Source organism: Schistocerca gregaria, chromosome 2 (genome assembly GCF_023897955.1).
Source record: "Schistocerca gregaria isolate iqSchGreg1 chromosome 2, iqSchGreg1.2, whole genome shotgun sequence".
Lineage (NCBI taxonomy): Eukaryota > Metazoa > Arthropoda > Insecta > Orthoptera > Acrididae > Schistocerca > Schistocerca gregaria.
In genome coordinates, this window is record NC_064921.1 from 242,234,444 (window position 1) to 242,256,893 (window position 22,450).

General features: G+C 38.6%; 1 protein-coding gene across 2 annotated transcripts in view; it reads left to right on the forward strand.

Annotated features, from left to right (window-relative positions):
* Positions 1 to 22,450, forward strand: part of LOC126336769 (NFX1-type zinc finger-containing protein 1-like) — a 301,188-nt gene that overhangs the window by 155,442 nt on the left and 123,296 nt on the right. For both annotated transcript variants that reach the window (XM_050000780.1, XM_050000779.1), the window contains exons 7-8: positions 6,168 to 6,357; positions 21,806 to 22,085. In XM_050000780.1, coding sequence (XP_049856737.1) covers positions 6,168 to 6,357; positions 21,806 to 22,085 — 470 coding nt within the window. The remainder of the gene's footprint in view (positions 1 to 6,167; positions 6,358 to 21,805; positions 22,086 to 22,450) is intronic.

The following is a 22,450-nucleotide window of genomic DNA, read 5'->3' on the forward strand; positions in this document are numbered from 1 at the left end:
AAAATCTTTGCGGCCGCTTCTTTATTACATCAAATTCTGCACAGAAATTAGTCATCTTAGATTTAAAAACCTAGTCAGTTGCCGTGCTTCATTTCTGTTTGTATCACTATTATGCATAAGAATAATACGAATATAAGCATCACGCGATACATATATTCTTCCGCGTTTGCTGTTGACTCACTCTAGTTTCGTAGTTTATTAGGCAGACAGGATTTAAATGAGATAGCAACAAACACAAAAGAATACATGGCAAAATGTTTATATTGGTATTATTCTTATTGTGAAGAGAATACAGTATGTGATTCAAATTTCATCAGGTTCCTATTAGCAACCATCTCTTCTCATGGGTAGGAAAAAATTCAGAACGTAGAGTTGGCCATATTGACAAACATTCCAGTCTTGCCAGTCGGATTTTCGTAGTACACTGAAATTCTGCTACATTCGAACATGAACAATACGGAATTTGTATTTACTTCATTAGATAATGTATGAAAATGCAGTGGTCAAAACTCGGGGCGGAGAAAAAAAGCTCGTCTTCCACCTTTTTTTTGAAAAATTTATTTACTGACGCAGAGCTTTTAGCGCAAGTATTTATCTTTGTGCCTACAAAGCATGCCTGTGTAGCGCTACATATATTCAACGGCAGAAGTTAGTTGTGGCGGCACGTACCAAGCCGCAGGCGAATTTTTGGACTACGAAAACCGTAAAGAAAGTGCGGCTTAGATTTAAGTAAATAGGGTACCTGTACACTACTATTCCTTACCCTTACCCCCCTCCATCCTGTCCAGACTAGTGCTTGCATCCCGTGTGATGCTGCATTCTGGTCCGAGATGCTGGAGTTGGCAGTCTTGTGTGTGTGCCTGTGTGTGTGTGTGTGTGTGTGTGTGTGTGTGTGTGTGTTACAAATGAAGGCTGTGACCAAAGCTGTATTTGAGCGTCTTTTAATTGTGCCTGTCTGCAACTTTCCAGATAAAGTATAAATTACAGTTATAATAAATCTAATAATAAATTTCGTACTGTTGCTAAACATTAAGAGAAGAAACAACTAATCTCGATTTAAGATAATTCCTGAGATCTTGAAAGTCTTCAGTGGAGAAAACATCATTTATTATGTATACGGCGTGGATCACAATTAATACTGAAAACTGACACTGTGAAAGTATACAAGAACAGAAACAAAAATGTTCCAGTAAAGATGGGGCCACAAACAAGTTGTGATTTCAGTTGCCTGAGACTACAGTTTTGTGTGCGAGTTGCATTTGCATGTGTGTGTGTGTGTGTGTGTGTCGCTTATTGTTGACAAAGACCTTAACACTGAAAGCTTTAATTCTGAGATTCCTTTTATTGTGCCTATCTTCTGCCACTCAGCATCTCCGTTGTATGGTGAGTAGCAACTTTTGGCGAGTGACAACTCTGAGGAGTCACAGAAACAAGACTATAATTAGGTCAAAAATTTCCTTTGCACAGTTTAAAGATACAACCATGCTCTATTGACAGCTGGATTTTTGTTTGTTTCAGTTAGTCATTTACTTACAATAATGGCAGATGTGGATTGTCGCAGTTCGCCTAATGCTGATACGCATGAACGAGATGAAAAGTGTAAATTGTTGTTGCCTTTCACAAGTGTTATAGTTGTGTGCACATAACCCTACATAAAGTGGTAATATCAGGAGTTTCATTTATTTGCTTTTATGTACTTGTGCACTATGTGCTCGTGTATGATTTTTTGCCAGAGCTCTGAACAGTATATCCATTTCAATGTTCATTGTTGCAGTGTTTACATCAGGACCCATTTAATAGGAAAAAATCATACTTTCATTCTTTGTTTTATACTTGTCTGATACAGGTTTCTTGATATAATGAGATACCTTGTACTTTTGTGAAATCGTCCATCATTTACAGAGTTGTATAAAGTCCATGGTGATCAGTGTGCATGCTTACTTTAAGGTCGAAAAAGAACGGGGCGTGAAGAGTTCCATATAACACCTACTAAAGAGAACTTTTGAACTGAAAGTACAGTTAAGTGAATTTTGCAAGAAAGCAGAGAAACTGCCAGGTGTTAGAAGTTTGCATTGAGTGAGTCATAAGAAGGAAATCCACGACTTGAGTGTGGAAAATTGATTTCCATCAGTAGCAACTGCATTGAAAATGTTGAAGGTTTAAATGGAAGGCTATCCTAATATGAGTGAAATAGATTATAATTGACTTCTATAACACCCCAAAACTCTATTAAGACAAGTGAGAAAACATGTATTACAGCTGCCATTTTTAATGTAATTAAAAAAGCGGTGTCTTGGGAGAGGTTGAAAGCTTTAACAAGGTCAAACATGAAATTCTTAAGGGTGGCTCAAATAGCCAAATGTGCTTTTTTAAAACAAAACAAAAAATAAATTTAACAAAAAAAAAAGTGAGTACACTAGCCCAAACATAATAACATTTAAAGCCCCCCCTCACCAGGTGTACTCAATAAAACAGAAATACTTGACAATAGAGGCCAAAAGCAAAAGCAAAAACGGGCATATGTTGAAGTGAAGAAGAAAGTGGTGCATCATTACAGATAATATTCCAGATATTACAGATAATATTCCAAGAACTGTGCAAACACTCCACTGTCCAGATCTGAGGAATGCCACCAATGCATGAGGATAATTGTGGCGGTCACCCAGTCTTAATAGGTCCAGGAGCAGCAAGGCTTCATCCCCCGGATAAACCAGCACTAACAACAAAGTCTGGAAAACAGAAGTCTCTGCAGGTCGCACATCTTCTGGTCTTGGCGTGTCCCCAGCTACAGTGCAGGAACATTTGTATGTTTTTGCTCTTTCTTCTTACTCGCCCAGCGAGCTCCAAACAAGAGCCCTTCCACACTGAGTGCCTTGTAGCCACAACAGACTGCCAGAAACCTCTTTCAGCCACCAGAAATCTCTCTCACATGCTGTCCCATCCTGCTCTGTCTGAAGAAACCAAAGAGAGCCTCATATCGCAGCACCACAGACATACTCATGAGTTGGGTGGGAGGTATGGACCTGGCAGCATGGCTCAGTTGTCTCCTTGTCATCTAAAAATGTGTTATTCAGACACAAAATAAAAGTAAACACTTCCATGCTTCCATCAAGGTTCTACACATTGATATTTGTCGTGATGTAACCAGAATACGAGCCCCTATAGCATCAGTGCAAATTCTGAAGGTGTTGTGTCAATTACTCGCAAATTCGGGCTCTATATCAACATATAAATGCTTTAAAATAAGTCCATACCACTGCTGGGGACCCCTCGTTGTTAGAAGTATCTCTCATTGCTTTGGCTTATTTTGAATATTTTAATCCCCTGTTTTATGATATTATCATTTGGGGCACAGCACCTAAAGTAAATAAAATATGTATTCAACAGAAATCAGTGGTAAGTATAACTCTTAGAGTAGATAACTACACTTATTACAGAGCTCTCTTTAAGGATATTGGACTACTCAGTCCCACTTCCAAGTACATTTACTGCGTCATGGCTTTTGTTGTAGCTAATGAAAGTCTATATCAGCTGAAACAGTACTATAAATGAAATTATGGGGCATATGTCATGCAGATACACTATTTCTGCAACATTGATACTGCAAAGTAAAAGACTTAAAAATAGAAACTGTAGTTGTTATACTATGTGACAAGATAGTGTGACACAGAAGAGTCTGGAAATGGCAGCAGAGTGGCTGGAAGCAAATGGGCCAATAGATTTAGTTTCCGAACATTAAGCAGAAAATTGGAGATTGGTGTGGGTATCAGCAATCCCGTGACGAGCAGAAATGTTGCAAGAACATTGCATTGAATCATGAAAGGCAATAGCATGCAGTTCAGAAATCAGTCTGAAGTACATGTCATTGTCAGTCAAACGTAGAATATCCAAAGAACAGTCCCAAGCAAGACAGTGAGACATAGCCAGGTATATTCAAAGGTACTGAATGGCGCACAATATGCAGTTTCATACAAGGGAAGAAGGTAGAGCTGGCAGAGGCTGCAAGTAAGATGGGGCTGGACATTTTAGCTGTGAGTGACATTTGGGTAAGGGGTGAGAAAGAAGAGGAAGTGGGAGAATACAAGGTCCACCTGTCAGGAGTCAAAGCAGAAATGGCACAATGGGGTGTAGGGCTCTACATCAGGAAAGAAATGGAACCCAGTGTAGTTGCAGTAAGGTATGTAAACGAACGACTGATGTGGATAGATTTGACAGTGTCGGGCAAGAAAATTAGGATTGTGTCAGTATATTCGCATTGTGAAGGGACAGATCAAGATAAGATGGATAGTTTTTATGAGGCACTCAGTGATGTAGTTGTTAGAGTAAAGGACAAGGACAGTGTTCAGCTCATGGGTGATTTTAATGCCAGGATTGGAAATTGAACAGAAGGGTATGAAAAGGATATGGGTAAATTTGGAGAGGATATGGAGGCCAACAGGAACGGAAACAACTCTTGGATTTCTGTGCCAGTGTGGACTTAGTAATCACAAACTTCTTTTTTAAACATAAGAACATTCACCGGTATACTTGGGAAGGCAGGGGAACCAGATCTGTCATTAACTATATAATAGCTGATCAGGAATTCAGGAAGGCTGTGAGGGACACGCGTGTATTCAGGGGATTCTTTGATGACACTGATCATTATTTAATCTGCAGTGAAATTGGGATTGTGAGGCCAAAAGTGCAGGAGGTCAGGTCCATATGTAGGAGGATAAAAGTGGAGTAACTTTAGGATAATGAAATCAGGCACAAGTACATAACAGTGATCTCAGAAAGGTACCAGTTAGTTGAATGTAGTCAATTACAGTCATTGGAAAAGGAATGGACAAGGTTCAGGGACACAGTACTAGAAGTGGCTAAAGAATGTCTTGGAACAGTAGTGTGTAAAAGTAGGATGAAGCAAACAGCTTGGTGGAATGACACAGTCAAGGCAGCCTGTAAAAGGAAAAAGAAGGCGTATCAAAAATGGCTACATTCTAGAACTCAGGTAGACAGAGAAAGTTATGCTGAAGAAAGAAACAAAACCAAACAGATAATTGCAGCATCCAAGAAGAAATCTTGGGAAGACTTTGGAAACAGGTTGGAGACTATGGGTGATGCTGCTGGAAAACCATTCTGGAGTGTAATTAGCAGTCTTTGAAAGGGAGGTAAGAAGGAAATGACAAGTATTTTGGACAGGTCAGGAAAACTGCTGGTGAATCCTGTGGATGCCTTGGGCAGATGGAGGGAATATTTATACTAACAATAGATTATGAGTAGTGCTAATCTCTCCACACTGCTAATTGTGGAAATTACTGTTATCACCAGTAATATTCTCAGACCAAGATCCAATCATAAAGCAATAGCAGCAGTCAATAATCTCGAGCATAACTAGCTCCTTCTTCTAGCACTTGTTGGCTGGCTTGTGGGAAGGGACCAAACAGCGTCATTGGTCCCACTAGCATTTGTAAAATGTTAGGAGATTGGTAACTTTTGAGGTAATAGTCTCCATAACATTACCAATGCAAACAATCTTTCATTCGCAACTGTCACCAGTATTTATTGTTTTAGGGTTGCGCCTATATTAAAAGTTATGACAATTTTTTAATTAATTGTGTTGGTTTCTGTATTTGGAGTTCTGCTCTTTTCAGATGACAGCATTGCTGTCATAAAAAAGAAAATAAAGTTTTATGTACCTACATGGAAAATCATTTATGGTTATCACTAATGGACTAATATGCAGTCCTGATCTTAGTTTATGTTCAGTATTGTGTGTTGTTGATCTTTATGCTTTTTATTTGTATTTATGTCATAGAGGAAAAATTGGTAGACATAGATGGGAAGAGTGAAGTTATATTAACCTTTCAGACAACGTTCTTCTTCAAAGCTAACAAAGGAACATACACATACAGCAAAATTGCACCGGCACAGAGACCCAAGGGGATACATTGGCGGAAAATAGTGGTACAAATAGTAACCAGGGTTTGCACAATTAACCATAATTCATGGTTTTATGATAGTGAAGTTTTAAATTTAATTGACATTTTTGCATGGAAAAGTAAATTTCCCTCTGAACTAAAAAGAAATACTGTACAAAATACCTATGTTATAAAATAAGTTTATTTTAGGATAAACTAGTATAAGGGATATTGATGGTGTTTGCTCACTGACACTGCTTAAATTTTCAGCTGAAAAGGGAATCCGGTGCTCTGCCAAATGTTCGAATAACAGTTGTAGATAATTTTCAAGGTGAAGAAAACAAAATAATTTTACTGTCATTGGTACGGAGCAATGAAGACGCCAACATTGGTTTTCTAAAAGTTGAAAATAGAGTATGTGTCGCTCTCTCACGAGCTAAAGAAGGCTTTTACATAATTGGTAAGTCTTGTTTTTTATAAAACATTTTACTCCTTTGAACACATGAAGAATGAATATTCAGTTTGCAAACATTCCCCCAGGCTTTGGGAGTTTTCAAGGTAGGAGATAATGGCAGAAGTAAAGCTGTGAGGGCAGGTCGTCAGCCGAGCTTGGACAGCTCAGTAGGTAGAGCACTTGTCCACAAAAGGCAAAGGTTCAAAATTCAAGTCCCAGACTAACACTCAGTTGTAGTCTACCAGTAAGTTTCAGATCGGCACACACTCCAGTGCATAGTGAATATCCATTCTGAAAGCCATTATACAAGGGTAATCCAGATTTCATTGTAAGCTGTTTGGACTTCAACTGCATATGTAACAGCACACTGTCGAACAAAATATTGGCCCCTATCCGATCCACGAGGGTAATCCCAAAAGTAAGGTCTCCTATTTTTTTATAAGTACATAGACCTTTTTATTTCTACAGTGGTTTACATCTGTTTACAGCTTGAACATTTAGCTACTTTTTGACCTAATCACCATTTATGTCGATGCATTTTTGTAGATGCTGAGGCAGTTTTTGTATGCCAATGTCTTACCAGCTCGCCACCATGCTGTTCAGAAAGTTATGAACCTCTTCTTTCACCTCATCGTCGGAGCTGAATCGCTGAGACCCCAGTTATGCTGACAGGTACTGTGAGACTCTGAAAAAACTCAAACGGGCAATTCAGAACTGGAGAAGAAGAATGTTGAGCAAGGGCGTACACATTCTCCATGACAACGCTCGCCCACACATCGCTTGGCAAACCATTTCTTTCCTGCAGCAGTTTCAGTGGAACATAATTACCCACCCACCTTATAGTCCTGACTTGGCGCCCAGTGACTATCACCTGTTCCCTAAGTTGAACATTTGGCCGGAAAGCGATTCAGCTCCAACGATGAGGTGAAAGAAGAGGTTCATAACTTTCTGAACAGTATGGCGGTGAGCTGGTATAACGTGGACATACAAAAACTGCCACAGCGTCTACAAAAATGCATGGGCAGAAATGGTGATTATGTCGAAAAATAGCTAAATTTTGAAGCTGTAAACTGATGTAGACCATTGTAGAAATAAACAGGTCTATATACTTATCTAAAAATAGGAGACCTTACTTTTGGGATTACCCTTGTATATTTAAACAGACAGTAGAGTTGAATCCAAATTATCTGATGCATTCTGGAGTAGTGGCTGATGAGGCAATGTTTCACTTTGTTTTTGCATCTCTTAAATTCACTCTTGTTATCAAAATACTTTTAAGGGCTGTATGTATTGACAAGTAAGTGTCTGAATCCTAGGTCTCTGGAAGAGGCTTATTCTAGAAGTGCAGTATTCTTAGTGCGCTCTTCTGCTAAATGAATGTTTTTTTTTACTCTAGTTGCATTGCCACAGAAGATATGCAATAGGGGAGACTGAGTGAAAATATGCAATGTCTGCCATCGTTCCCATCTGTAGGTGAACACAACAGTCAGCAGAACTGGATTTTCTGGTTAACTTACCCATTTTCTGGTGCTATTTCAGTTTATTATCCACTTAGATGCCAAAGAACCTCACGCACAGACCTTCATTTAGTGTGCACCCATTAATCTTTACTTCTAGTTGCACCATGTCATTTTTATTTGTTTGGAAAGGCAAAATATGAGTTTTCATAAGACTAATGAATCAGTTGTATGGCTATTCCATTATTTTCCTGCTCAAGTCTGGTAGTGACTTGTTTCTGTCAATTAATATTCTTGTGTCATCAGTAAACATTGGTTTGCAAAGAGGCCTCTCATATCCCAGGCAGTCATTTGTGTGTGTGTGTGTGTGTGTGTGTGTGTGTGTGTAGGATATCATATTTAAGCAAATGCAAGCATTGCCTGCATGGCGGACAGGGACCGCTTTAAGTAATGTGCAGAACGTGGCTGCAGTTCACATATTATTTGACCTGTGGATCAAAGATACAGTTCCTAGGTTTTGGGATTAATACTTCATTTCTCAGGGAAAAGAGAGAGATGAGTTGGGGAAGATTAAAAGGAAGGACGTGTTGCTCAGAGGAGAAAAAAAAAAAAAAATGAAAGGTGAGGTGTTGGACATAATAGGTCAGAGCTCTGAACAGCAGTTAGAACTATTGGTTTCAAAAGCAAAGATGTGTATCACTTTTACTTTTATATGTTTAGTGGCAGTATTAAATGTCTCCCCTCCTGAAGGTAAATTGTGGCCAGAATTTCATTATATTATTCCCACTGATTGAGGATGCCTGCATCTGTCAAGCAAAACTAGTCAAGATAAATCAAATAATACATAACCAATGTCTGTGTTCAGTACGTTATTTATCATATTTAACATTTACTACTCATTACAAAATATTTTGTTCATGTGGTATCATTTAATAATATAATATGTCTTTTCCTGTGTATGGTGTGTGACCGGCTCCATACAAGGAGAATCCCTTTGCTATAAAATTTGAGTTTCCCTATTGTAGTATTACAATTTTTACAAGCTCAAAACAACAAAATAAATGTATACATAGTAGCGTATGCTGTTCCGCTGATTTTGATGCACAGTTGCTAGGATAAATGTAATAGTGTTCTTCTCAGTGGCAATCTGAATAATTAATGACTGTAGGTATAATGTTTTTCGTAATGATTAACATGAGATGACCTGGGATGAAATTCACAAGTAACCAATTGCTGACATAAAATTTAATTTATTCCATTGTAAATTCATATCATTATCTTAAAATATCTTTCTACATAAGATAATCAGAAATTAGGTTAAATAGCCACATAAAAGAATGGGAGAATCAAGAGTCTTTTGAAAAAGGAGAAATGTCATTGTTGGCAAGGATAAGTTAAAATCTTGCAATAGCGGCACTCTACAAGAACCACTCAAAATTACTAAGAAAAGTTGCGAAAAAAGCAAGGAACATTCACTTCATGTCGGAAATCAGTCATTCTGACGCCATTTTGTGTGGAATGTAGCAAAACAAGAAAGAGGACAATGGGCCACAGAACATGGTAATTTCACTGTTTGTTCAAATGCATGGGCTATAAATGATCAGTCGCAGGTAACAGACATGTTTAATAATCATTTGTTAAATGCCGTACAAAAAATATGGATATGCAGTTCAGGAGAAAAAACAGAAAAGTTTGTTGAAAAAGTGATTCACATAACATCAATTAAATTTATGTCTCAGCCACGTCTCCTTCTGAAATTAAGACAGTCACATATTCTCTCAAAAATAAAAGCTCATCTGGATTTGATAGAGTACTAAAGCAATGTTCTCATATAATGAATGCAGTCTATTCTGAAATACGTAATGTAGCAGTCACATGGGATATTTCCCCAGAGATATTAAATATGCTATTGTTATACCCCTTTAAATAAACATGATAGGAGAGATTCCTCAGTAAATTACAGTTTTATTTCAAGAGAGTTACTGAACAGAGAATTATATTTACATGTTCATAAGCATTAAATAGTGAAATAATACTGCCTGTTATTTTCTGCGACCTACCTAATTCATCTGACTCTGTTAATTAATCACAAAATTCTCCTGGATAAACTGAGGTTACATGGAGTCGATGGTATAGCCAACAAAGGAATAATGTCATATCTAATCAAAACAATGCAGAAAGTTGTACAATTCAGTCAATTAAAGCAAGGCTCTTTCTTCTGAAAGTGGAGAAATCATTTATGTGGTAGTGTAGGGCTCTGTCTGGTCAATTACTGTATCACATACCTGTCAACTATCTTCTGTCAAATGTAAAGCAAAGAAAATAAGTTCTTTTTACAGTTGGCACTAGTACTGTAATCAGTCCACACATACATACAGCAATGTAAGAAATGTTAAACAATGTTTTTAAAAGTGTCATTGGTTTTCTGTAAATGGTCCCACTCTCAATTTGAAAAAGATGCAACTTATTCAGTTCTGCACATATAGAGGTGCTACACCAATGATATGTGCAACACACGTTGAGGAATAATAACTAGAGTGAAAACGACTTAGTTCAGTTGCATTAGCACTTAGAATCATTGCATCTCTTGGGGAGAGACAAGTCAGTAACTTCATCTATTTTACAATTTTGCAATGAATAATGTTATCTGGGACAGTGTTCTGAGGTAATTCATCTTTAAGAAAAAATCTTCAAAAAGAACAACGATGCACATAATTACTATACTAGAAGAAAAAATTACATTCATTATTCCACCTTAAGATAGTCTTTAGCACATAAAGGGGTGCACAGTGGTGCCACCAATTTTTATCTCATACTCAATAATATAAAATGTGGGACAGAACAGCAATGTTAAACTTGAAAACAAATGGAGAAAATTTCTTGTTGACAGCTCCTCCTGATCCATAGAAGCTTTTTTTGTTTTTATTATGGGTGGGAATTATTGATTCACATCTGTACATCCCTAAATGGTTGTTATGGTGCAATATTTGCAAATGAATGTTTTACGTGAATTTAAAATTACTCATTCCACAAGTTGTGATCCATTTATACTGAGGCCTGGCATGGAACTGAGACCAACTATGTAGTGTTCTGACCTGGTATAGTTTCAAAGTTGTTTTGGTCTTTGCTTCTTGGGTTGGATGTTAAGGAAGCCTCGTGCAGGTTTGCCTTTTACAGCACAAGAAAGTGGAAATTTGGAGAGAGAAATCCAGGGTGGCCAACAATGCAAAATCTCCATATTAATTTTGCCGTCAACCCACTCCACCAACAGGCGTGCAATGTTGGCAAAGAGATTTGAATTTTGGCCATTACTGATGTATCAGTGATGACTGGTTGCTTAATAACCTGAGGCACAAGAAATTATCACTTTGATTTGCAGAACATAACTTTATTTGTGTCCACCGAAGGAATGAGGTGGTGCACAAGAATTAGCGAATACAGATTGGATAAATACACAATTTTACGTAGAAAAATGTGTCTCTGAGAAGAATATTACTTTTACTAGGCATAACTACAAGATAATAATAATTGACTAGAAATAACAGAACTATTGTATCTCAATACAGTATGTGTGCTCTGCAGAGGCTGTGAAATATTCAGTTCCGATTGCAGCTCCCCTGACAGCTGGCACAGAAAACCAACTGACAGCTGCGACATACATGAAACAATGCTTGTGCAGAATATGCATGACACTTCACTGCGCCGACGGAAAGTGCAATTCGTTGCCGCAGCAGCCCCTAGGCAAAAGTGGCGCACTGTCCAGGTAATGAGCTGGGAAGCACACATTCCATCCTGATCTCATTGTACGAGGTGACAGTGGTACTGCGACCGTCAGAGATGGTTCTGCTAGCTTCAGAGGTGGTTCTGTGACTCTTGGAGGTGGTTCTGCAGCAGAGGTAGGCCGTGCCAGTGTTTGAGCAGGAAGTTGCAGTCATGGACGGTTATAAGTGGGATCCTCATGTGGTGTGTCAGCTGGTTTCACTCTATCAAATGACACTGCATGTGATTTTCCATTTAATGTTCACCTTGTTGCAAAATCTTTTGTGGGCCATTGTGTAGCAGTTGTAGTGCAGATCTGACGCCGTCTGTTTGGAGCATGATGTGAGTGCAGGATACTAAGTGACAATCTACGTAGATAGCAGGAATGCCATGACTCGAAACTTGGAGGGGGCATTTTGATTTGATTTGATTTTAACAGGGAAGCTAAAACAGCTTAGACCTAATCCCCCACTACCCGCACCAACTGGGTTTATTGTGCAGTATCACTCCCTGTACGAGGGGTGTTTGAAAAGTCTGTGCAAAAATGAAAACTACTTAAGTGTTTGGGGTAAACCTTTTTTATTTTTCAAGATAGTCTACTTTTAGACTTATACACTTCACACCTTTGCCATCACAAGTTCGGCCCATACTTTCTGATCTACATTTTGTAGTGGATCCAGGCTGGTGCTAAGGCGTAGTACTTCATTCAAAACATTCTCAGAATATTGTAATTTGCTTGTCCTCTCATCTGCTACAGACAAAAAATAATGTCCCCAAACATGTTGACACATTTATTACTGCTGTAAATTTATTCTCATACTGCTGTTTGCCACAAGGTTCCATTCTCTCCAGCGACCTGGCTATATTCATACAGAAGTCGCCTAGATGTTCCATATTGCATCTTCTACATTCTGCTTATGTTCATTAAGGTATTCATACTTGGTTTAATCTACTTAATCTAAATTGTTGCAACAATTCCATTAATGATTCATTGATACCTTCCTCAATCATGTACATTGTATTTTGGCTCGACATATACTAACATATACTACCATATACTAGTGTTTAACCAGTGTCAGTGCTCTTTGTCATATGTACTCTTATACAGTCATTTACGAAAAAATATCAATACTTTTCTCTTTCTATTACATCCTACACTTAAAATCAGTGCAACTCACCAGATCGATAAGTAATTGTTGGAGCCTGCACTCGAACATTAAGCTGCAATGTAGCAACACAGGCAGCTGTTGCAGCGGGAGGTGACAGTGGCAGCAAAGACACCTGTTTTCAACAGAAGCAGCAGTGATGATGGATGCAGTTGTGATAGGATGGCAATGGCCGCATCAGAGGCTATGATAGCGCACGCGATAGCGACGTCAGGTGCAACATTGTCTTCCTGCTTTCTTGTGCTTTATACTTTCTACTTATTGTCCTACTTAACAGCCACATGTGTAGTAATGCATTGATATGTAGTCTTGTCACAGAACAGATCCCACTTATGTGATATTCTGACCTGGTGTAATTTCAAACTTATGTTTTTGACTTCGTTTCTGGGCTCGGATGTTATGTTAAGGTCATGTAGGTTCACCTTATTCAGTATGACAGGGCAAAATTTGGAGAGAGAAATGCAGGCAAGGCAGAAATTTTAAAAAAGATATTATATAAACATCCCCCTTCCTCCTTCCCCCCCCCCCACACACACACACTCTCTTGTGTGTGTGTGTGTGGGGGGGGGGGGGGGGGGGAAATCTACGGTAAACTTGCCTAAAGAAGAAAGATTTCCTCTTATGTGGTATTTAAAGCAGCTGGCACACTCTTCACCCAAAAAAATAATCTTGAAGAAATTTCAGCAGGCATTGCAGCTTAGAATAAACCTCTATTCGTCCACAGAGGTGTATTACAAAAGATCAAACTCAAATAACCCTAATATTGCACTGCTGCTGAAGTCAACATAAATATTTATTTCATGCCAATTGCACAAAGGATGTACAAGGGGTGGAAAAAATATGGAAACACTAAAAGCACAGCATAACACATTATCATGCCTGATACAATATAGGAAAGCCAGTGGCGTTCAAAAAAGCTTCTAGTCATCTCAGTGCATATAAATACAAATCCTGTATGGCTTTCATGGGAATATATTACCATTCTTCCCACAAAATGGTGGCAAGTTCACTTAACGATGATGGAGATGGATAGTGATCGCGCATTCTCCTCTCCAAAGTAGACGACAGTGGTTCAGTGATATTGAGATCTGGTGTCTGTGTGGCGGGCTAGATGACAGTTCATCCTTGTGCTCACTAAGCCCTAGGCAGTGTGAGCTGTGTGAATAGGAAACCTATTGTCTTGAAACACAGCCCACGTTCAAATTCACTTAGGTCTGAATACCGCACTCACAACTGCACAGAACACTGCTCTGATTATGACTGACACTTTCAATACATTGAGGACATTACATGGGTGTTGTTCATTGTTAAATACAACAGTGCAACCTGCAACTTTGGGTGAGATCTGCATTTATATTCAACCTTGCATTTCTTGTGGCGTTTCCATAATTTGGTCCAACCCCCTATTTTCACCAGTGGTGTTACACAGACTGATTTTCTTATTGAGTGACAAAAAGAAAATTTGCCAAACAATTAACAATTTTACATTAAATAATAGCTTGCATGAATTCTATGGAAGACACATGTGCCATATAGTCACGACAGTCATCGGCTCGCTATGTCAGGTGGTAAGATGTAAGTCGTTTGGTGAACTCCAGCAGTGCAATGTATATTGTCCTCACTCTCCTGAGATATGAAACAGAAATGTGATATGTGCTTCTGAGGTAACATACGCCTAAACAAATCCAATAATGAAGTCAACAGTACACATGCTATCTGGTCCATAAAAGCATCCCCAACTAGACAGAGAGATGAACCATACATTCAGTCAGCTGTGAGAGTAAGCTGGTGTCTGCATAAATGTTGGTCACTGTACACGCCATTATAATTAATCCTACAAATGATCCATGGAACATTAAACAAACAAATTAACTAACTAAAAATTGAAGACCTTGACAAGATCACAGAACATGCCCACTGGGTAATTTTTGTGCCAAATTCTACAACTACTGAGTTTGGTGGGAGATATTATATTGATTTTTCTGGAATGTCTACCTTATAGAAGCCAAACTGAACTGCTGTTAAAAAGATTGGTGTCAGAACGGTAGTTCGGTATACTGTTCGCAGGGTACCTCCTCAAAAAATTCTGAGAACACAGAAAGAGAGAAGTGGGTCTATAACAGTAACTTGCTCATCACTCCTTTTATAAATTGGAGTTACTAATGCTTATTTCAGACTTTAGGAATTACACAGTGACTTATTTTATTTACACAATCAAGTCAGCACATTGTTTTATTACAATGGTTGAAATGACATAATAACAATAAGAGTAATTGCTGTACATTGGCCTTATGATTATTGTGATCTCTCTGACTAGCTAACTTGCCAAAATTTGATGTCCTTTGATGTAGAATATAATTCCTGAGTCTCAGTAAATCTAATGATGCTGCAATCAGTTATCAGTTTTTATCTCTTAGTTTTTAACTATTGTTAAGAAGAACTCATTGAGGTTAGTGGGAATTGATTGCAAACTAACATCACATATCAATACTACTTTCATCTGGAGTTTGAGTATCATTTGCCATACTTAATTCATTCATTCTATGCTTCATAATACTCCAAATTATCTATGCTTTGTTCTTAAAATTTTGAATTTTTTCTGCATATTGCATGTTTTCTGCCCTTTTTTTAGGCTTCCGAACCTCAATCAGTAAAAACAGAATCCTTGTAGGATCACTTTATTTTCCATCTGTCTGTCTGTCCAATTGTAAAAAACTTTTCTTCTTAGGAACTGGTTGGCAAATCATGTTGAAATTTAAACAGTGAAGGAAAAGATAGACTGCTACTTACTGTAACCAAAAGAAATGGCCATTTACGGCACATATTTTGATACTCTCAGAATGACTCATTAAAACCTATAGGATACTTCCCGTTGATGTAAAATTATGAAATTGTGAAAGAAGTAAGGTTTCACAACAATGGAAAAAATCAGAAAAGTGTTAATCTGTAAGTATACCCCATGAGAAGATATTTTTTTTTTTTGGTCCTGTGTCAGACTTTAAATCAAAATATTCGCGGAAGTCTTGGAAACCCTGGGACCAATTTCTTTCCAGTATAAATGTTGACAACAGGCAAAATATGTCAAGATTCTAAATTTCCAGAATGATGAACTGACTTTATACATAATCATATTTGTATGGAACTATCAGTGTGTTAGTCCTACTTGCACCTGGCCAATTTTTTTGACATTGTGAAGGTTTATGAAATACTGCTTGCAGTGCACCAATCCCAAAGAAAGCAGGTGTTGACCGATGTGAAAATTACCGAACAATCAGTTTAATAAGCCACAGCTGCAAAATACTAATCGAATTCTTTACAGACGAATGGAAAAACTAGTAGAAGCCGACCTCGGGGAAGATCAGTTTCGATTCCGTAGAAATACTGGAACACGTGAGGCAGTACTGACCTTACGACTTATCTTAGAAGAAAGATTAAGGAAAGGCAATGTTGACTGGAATACTCTCTTTCAAATTCTAAAGGTGGCAGGGGTAAAATACAGGGAGCGAAAGGCTATTTACAATTTGTACAAAAACGAGATGGCAGTTATAAGAATCGAGGGGCATGAAAGGGAAGCATTGGTTGGGAAGGGAGTGAGACAGTGTTGTAGCCTCTCCCTGATGTTATTCAATCTGTATACTGAGCAAGCAGTAAAGGAAACAAAAGAAAAATTCGGAGTAGGTATTAAAGTCCATGGAGAAGAAATAAAAATGTTGAGGTTCGCCGATGACATTGTAATTCTGTCAGACACAGCAAAGGACTTGGAAGAGCAGTTGAATGGAATGGATAGTGTCTTGAAGGGAGGATATAAGATGAACATGAACAAAAGCAAAACAAGAATAATGGAATGTAGTCGAATTAAGTCGGGTGATGGTGAGGGAATTAGATTAGGAAATGAGCCACTTAAAGTAGTAAAGGAGTTTTGCTATTTGGGGAGCAAAATAACTGATGATGGTCGAAGTAGAGAGGATATAAAATGTAGACTGGCAATGGCAAGGAAAGCGTTTCTGAAAATGAAAAATTTGTTAACATCGAGTATAGATTTAAGTGTCAGGAAGTCGTTTCTGAAAGTATTTGTGTGGAGTGTAGCCATGTATGGAAGTGAAACATGGACAATAAATAGTTTGGGCAAGAAGAGAATAGAAGCTTTTGAAATGTGGTGCTACAGAAGAATGCTGAAGATTAGGTGGGTAGATCACATAACTAATGAGGAGGTATTGAATAGGATTGGGGAGAGAGAAATTTGTGGCACAACTTGACTAGAAGAAGGGATCGGTTGGTAGGACATGTTCTGAGGCAACAAGGGATGACCAATTTAGTATTGGAGGGCAGCATGGAGGGTAAAAATTGTAGAGGGAGACCAAGAGATGAATACATTAAGCAGATTCAGAAGGATGTAGGCTGCAGTAGGTACTGGGATATGAAGAAGCTTGCACAGGATAGAGTAGCATGGAGAGCTGCATCAAACCAGTCTCAGCACTGAAGACAACAACAACAACAACAACAACAACAACATATTTGTTGTAACCTTCATAGAACTTATTATATTTCATTAACCACCCAACTCGAATTCCTATTCACTTTCGGCAGCTAGTACTGTGTACTCAGCAAACCATATCACACAGCCTTTCTGTCCATGACAAATAACATGACAAACATTGGGGCAATTCATCAATATATAAATTAAATATCAGTGATGAAAATGAGCAATGCTGCCACATACCTTTCCTGATTGTGGCCTTGTTTATCATTCCACCAGTGCTGATTTCTCATCTATTTTGCTCAGAGAGAGTGGGCTAACCATGTATCCTTGTTGTTGGTACCACAATGCCTAAACAATTGAAACTCCCTATTGTACCCTCTTCAGATTTAGTGATAAGAGGGCCCAAGCGACAAATCATCAAAAGGTGAACACAGATTAAGCATGAAAACAGTAAGACAATGTACTGAACTGATCTACAAGCTAAGCTGCAACCATGGTGCTGCATTCTATGTGGGCATGACAACCAAAAAGCTATCTGTCCTCGTGAACGGGCACCAACAAACTGTGGCCAAGAAACAGCTGGACCACCCTGTTGCTTAGCATGCCATCCAACACTATGTTCTTCATTTCAGTGACTGCTTCACAGCCTGTACCATATGGATGCTTCCCACCAACACCAGCTTTTCTGAATTGCACAGGTGGGAACTCTCTCTGCAATATATTCTATATTCCTGTAATCCTCTTCACCTCAACCTTAGTTAGTCATTTTCTTTACCCATCTAGCCCCTTCCCTCTTCCCTGTATTCCACCAATGCACCAAGTCCTTTTACTTCTCTCCTTTTCCGCTAACCACCTCTCCCCTGCCCTGTGTTTAACCTCCCGACTATACCTAGCTGCCCTACCCTCTTCCACCTTGTTCCTGCATGCTCCCCAGCAGCACATCACCATCCATCACCCCTACCATGCTATCCTTCCCCCTCCCCACTGCACACTCCTCCTTACCCCCATCCAGTTGCCTCTCCCATCATGCACTGCTGCTGCTGCTGCTGCTCGTAGTGCGGCTTCAGCTGCCAGAGACTGTGGTCATTTTCGTGTGAGTTGAGTGAGTGAGTGAGTGCGTGCGTGCGTGCGTGCGTGCGTGTGTGTGTGTGTGTGTGTGTGTGTAGACAGTCTTTTTGTTGTGGCTCAGTATCTCTGCTATATGTTGAGTAGCAACTATCCTTTTTATAATAAAAGGAAAGTTTGGGAAGCAGTTTGTTTCGAAGAATGAGCACGGGTTCAAAAGTGTTTGTGGCTACCAACCATCAAGGATGTAAATAACCAGCCACAAGGTGCAAAGAATATAAACAACTATCATAAAGCCACTGAAGTGGCACAATGGTAATATTTTGATAACAATCCCACCCCATCTACCCTTTTACTATTTATTATCCATATTTACACAATGATTATGACTAGGCAATGGGAGACTGAAGGATTTTACCGAGTAACTCCACTTCTTATAAAGCATGGGAAAACAGCCTTTCATAGGATGCAACATTTCGCTTAGATGGTGTTCAGCCACCTGTGAAGACATATAGAGTCCTCTAACAGAGCCCAGCTAAATAGTTAAAATGTCGAGCATTCATGAAGTTTTAAAAGGAATGTGATGGGGCCTAACAACTCAGAATATTTTACAATTAATCCAGTAATAAGCCTGCACAAATTTCCCGGTCGTTTGGACATGACCTGTGTCAGACATGGCATATGAATTTTGTCATCTTAAAGATTGTGTCCAAGAGCACCAATACTAATTATCTTCCTTTGGATGTTATTCCTTGTGTCTGCTTTCAGCCTTGTCTTATTAGACTGTTGCTTGTCTGTCAAAATATTATTGTATGTGACTCCTAAATATTTTGGATATAGTGTAGCAGACACGGAGTTTACGATGTAACTGTCTTTGATTAATATAAAAATATAAATGCATAGCTGTTTCAAACCTATGTAACCTCCTGTACACCATCTGAAGATGGGCCCGGAACGGTTCAAAAATTGGTTCAAGGAATAAATAACTATTTAAAAAAAGTGGCTGGTTGCAGTTTCATTTATTTACATTGAATAAACAGCCACAGGTTCTGAAACATCCATCATGGATAAGCTTAATATAGAAAATGCACAGTTGGGGTTTAACTGGGTTTGGGTGTAGTTGTCCTGACAAGTAAGCTCAAGATTTTAATACTCTACTAGGAACACAGACAGACACTGCCAAAAATTATCCACTTTTTGGCGACTGTGGCATTACCCAATGTTTACTGCTGGTGTAGCTGCTCTTCCAAACAGCAGTCCAAATGAGCAAACCAGGTGCATCTTCACCTGTGGTTACTCATCCTGTAGGTACTTGCGCTAAGCACAGCTCTGTTTTAAAAAGGATAACTCAATGTAGTCATATGGTCAAGCCACACACATCTACTTTCATGCCCTGTAGCTCATTCACAGCAAATAACACACTGTTACTGTAATCCTGCAGTCAAATAGCTGATCTATTCACTGGAATTGCAAATTAATAAAATATACAGAAAGACAAAAGAAGAGATAGAAGAATAATGTAATAAAAGGCTTGTGTTCTAATGTCTGTAATTGATGATAGAGAATTATTCAAAAAAAGGACTTTTCAAGTAAATAGGAAGAGGTGCTACAATATTCAGTCAAAATATAGTTAGAAATTATCTTTCTCAAATGGAATAAAGTTACATTGATAGCACTGTGAGAATGGCAGCAAAATCCAAAAACTAAATAGTCATCAAACACTCACAAAAGATACTCCAGCTCAAAATAGTTCAGAGTTCAATGTGATCTCACAAATTAAAATACATGATATGAAGAATAGTAACTCATACTGTGTCTATTCACAGTTCGATAAATCAAGCGGCAAAAGTTGAGAATCCTACTCTGGAACACATTTGGACCTCTCAAAATAAAAAGTCTCTTCAAAAGTTAGAGTATTATAGCAGCCATTCACCACCCATGAACAGTCAACTGTATGATTGAATTGTGCACATCACTCTATACAGGTCTGCCTTCTTCCAGAACTTGCCGCAAAGTGTCCCAAATCACTGCCTTGAGCTCTAGAGTCAAAAGAGTCCTGGTCTCCACTTGATTCCCGTAGTGTTCAGCTACCTCTGCCATTCCATTGGCTGATGGCTGTCCCCACCAAAAATACATCATTCATAAGCTCTAGAGCCACGATTTAATTGAATATGACCAATTTCGTGCACTAAGCTATTACAACGACATTTAAATAAAAGAAATGTTATAAATATTCGGTTACATTTAGCTCACTTACAAAAATAAGTAGAGTTGGTTTATAAATAAACAAACCAGTATTCTTACCCAGGTCATTCACATGAAATGACTACAGATTATCACTGTATATTATTCAAAGAATTTTTTGACAGAGGTGTCTTTTGGTTCTCTTTTCAATTTGGTGTCTGCTAACACATGTGATTGACCACTTTTAAATTAGCACAGTTTTTAATAGCACTTGCAACCAACATTTAAAGACAGTTACTGTTACAATAGTAAATCATTAATTAAATAAAAAAATAAGTATGAAAAATATGAGGCATTCATTTGCTGTACAAATATGATGTAACAAACTTTTGCATAATGCAAAAGATGTTGTGATTCAATAAATAAAATAGATACAGATATGTAGCTTTCAGGGATGATAGCTATAGTGCAATGCTGTCAAGTGAGATGACATTTGTTGATACTGCATGAAGTGATTTGAAGTTGTTAATTCAGAGGGCCATTGTGAAAATGTTTATTTGCTGTGAGATTTTAACTTCTGTTACTTTTAAAGACATTGAGATATTACAGTGTCATTGGATACACTTAATTTTTCTGACACTGCAGATGTATTCAGATTTGCATTAATATTTCATGTGAGTTATTGTCAAATCTCAGAGAGGTGTAAGTAACTTGGCCACCCTTAAGATGGTCTGACACTCCGCCATTTCCCGGAGCATATTTTGCACAAAAGCAATGTGAGCATCAGCCTTTCAAATTCCCAGCTTTGGGTTTTACCCGTTTCTGGCAATGCGTTCACCGTCTCTGCACCCAGCTGGCTATAACATTCAAGTATCTGGGCTGGCCACTGCTTTCCTTGAGCCCTGGGGCTGCTAGCATTCAGCCATGCATTAAATTCCCCTTACCTTGTAGCAATTCTAGGCAGTCGATTAGCCCACCTAGATACCCAACATTACGTGACTAAAATCTCTGTAACCAGATCCCCACTCTGAACTTAATTAGTAAATCCAGTGACCACTGAGTTGAGTGTTTAATTTTGTTTTGTGCAATATGCATGTGTTTAGTCGTTATGACAATAGACAAGAGGATTTTGCAGCATCATGATGAGTTGTTAATTGTAGAAATTTCATCAGTCCATATTTGAATAGTTGTTGAGATCGTTCTGTAAAAAGTTTTCAGTACCTTTTTTTTAGCATCCCAAGAACATTTTCACACTGCATAGGTGGTCAAATGCAGAAAGACTTTGCTTTGTGGTGATTGTAAACTGCAGTTATAATTTGATTTATGTTGTTCCTGACACATAGGTAACATGGAAAACCTAACCAGGAGCAGCAAAATATGGCCACAAATAAACGAAACACTTGTGAAACAAGATGCAATTGGTTCTCATCTGACATTAAAATGTCAGGTACATCCAAGTGAGGAAACAAAGGTGGCCTCAGCAGCAGACTTCAAGGCTGTTCCTGAAGGAGGTTGCAGCCTTCCTTGTGAGGCCGAACTTACTTGTGGCCACAAATGTCAGAGTGTGTGTCACATAATGAACAGATTCCATGAAAATTACAAATGCTACTTTCCCTGTGAAAGGTAAGACTTTTAAAGAATAACGACTGTTAGTCACAAGTTCTGGGGTACATGTGCAATTTGAATATAATGCATTATGTTTAACAGTTCTTGAAAGATGCTAGTCTTTGAACATGGTCGTATGGATGCATTCTCTTGTTTTAGTTCTGTTTTATTTGCATTATGAAGAAGAGCCTCCCCCCATGAACCATGGACCTTGCCGTTGGTGGGGAGGCTTGCGTGCCTCAGCAATACAGATGGCCGTACCGTAGGTGCAACCACACCGGAGGGGTATCTGTTGAGAGGCCAGACAAACGTGTGGTTCCTGAAGAGGGGCAGCAGCCTTTTCAGTAGTTGCAGGGGCAACGGTCTGGATGATTGACTGATCT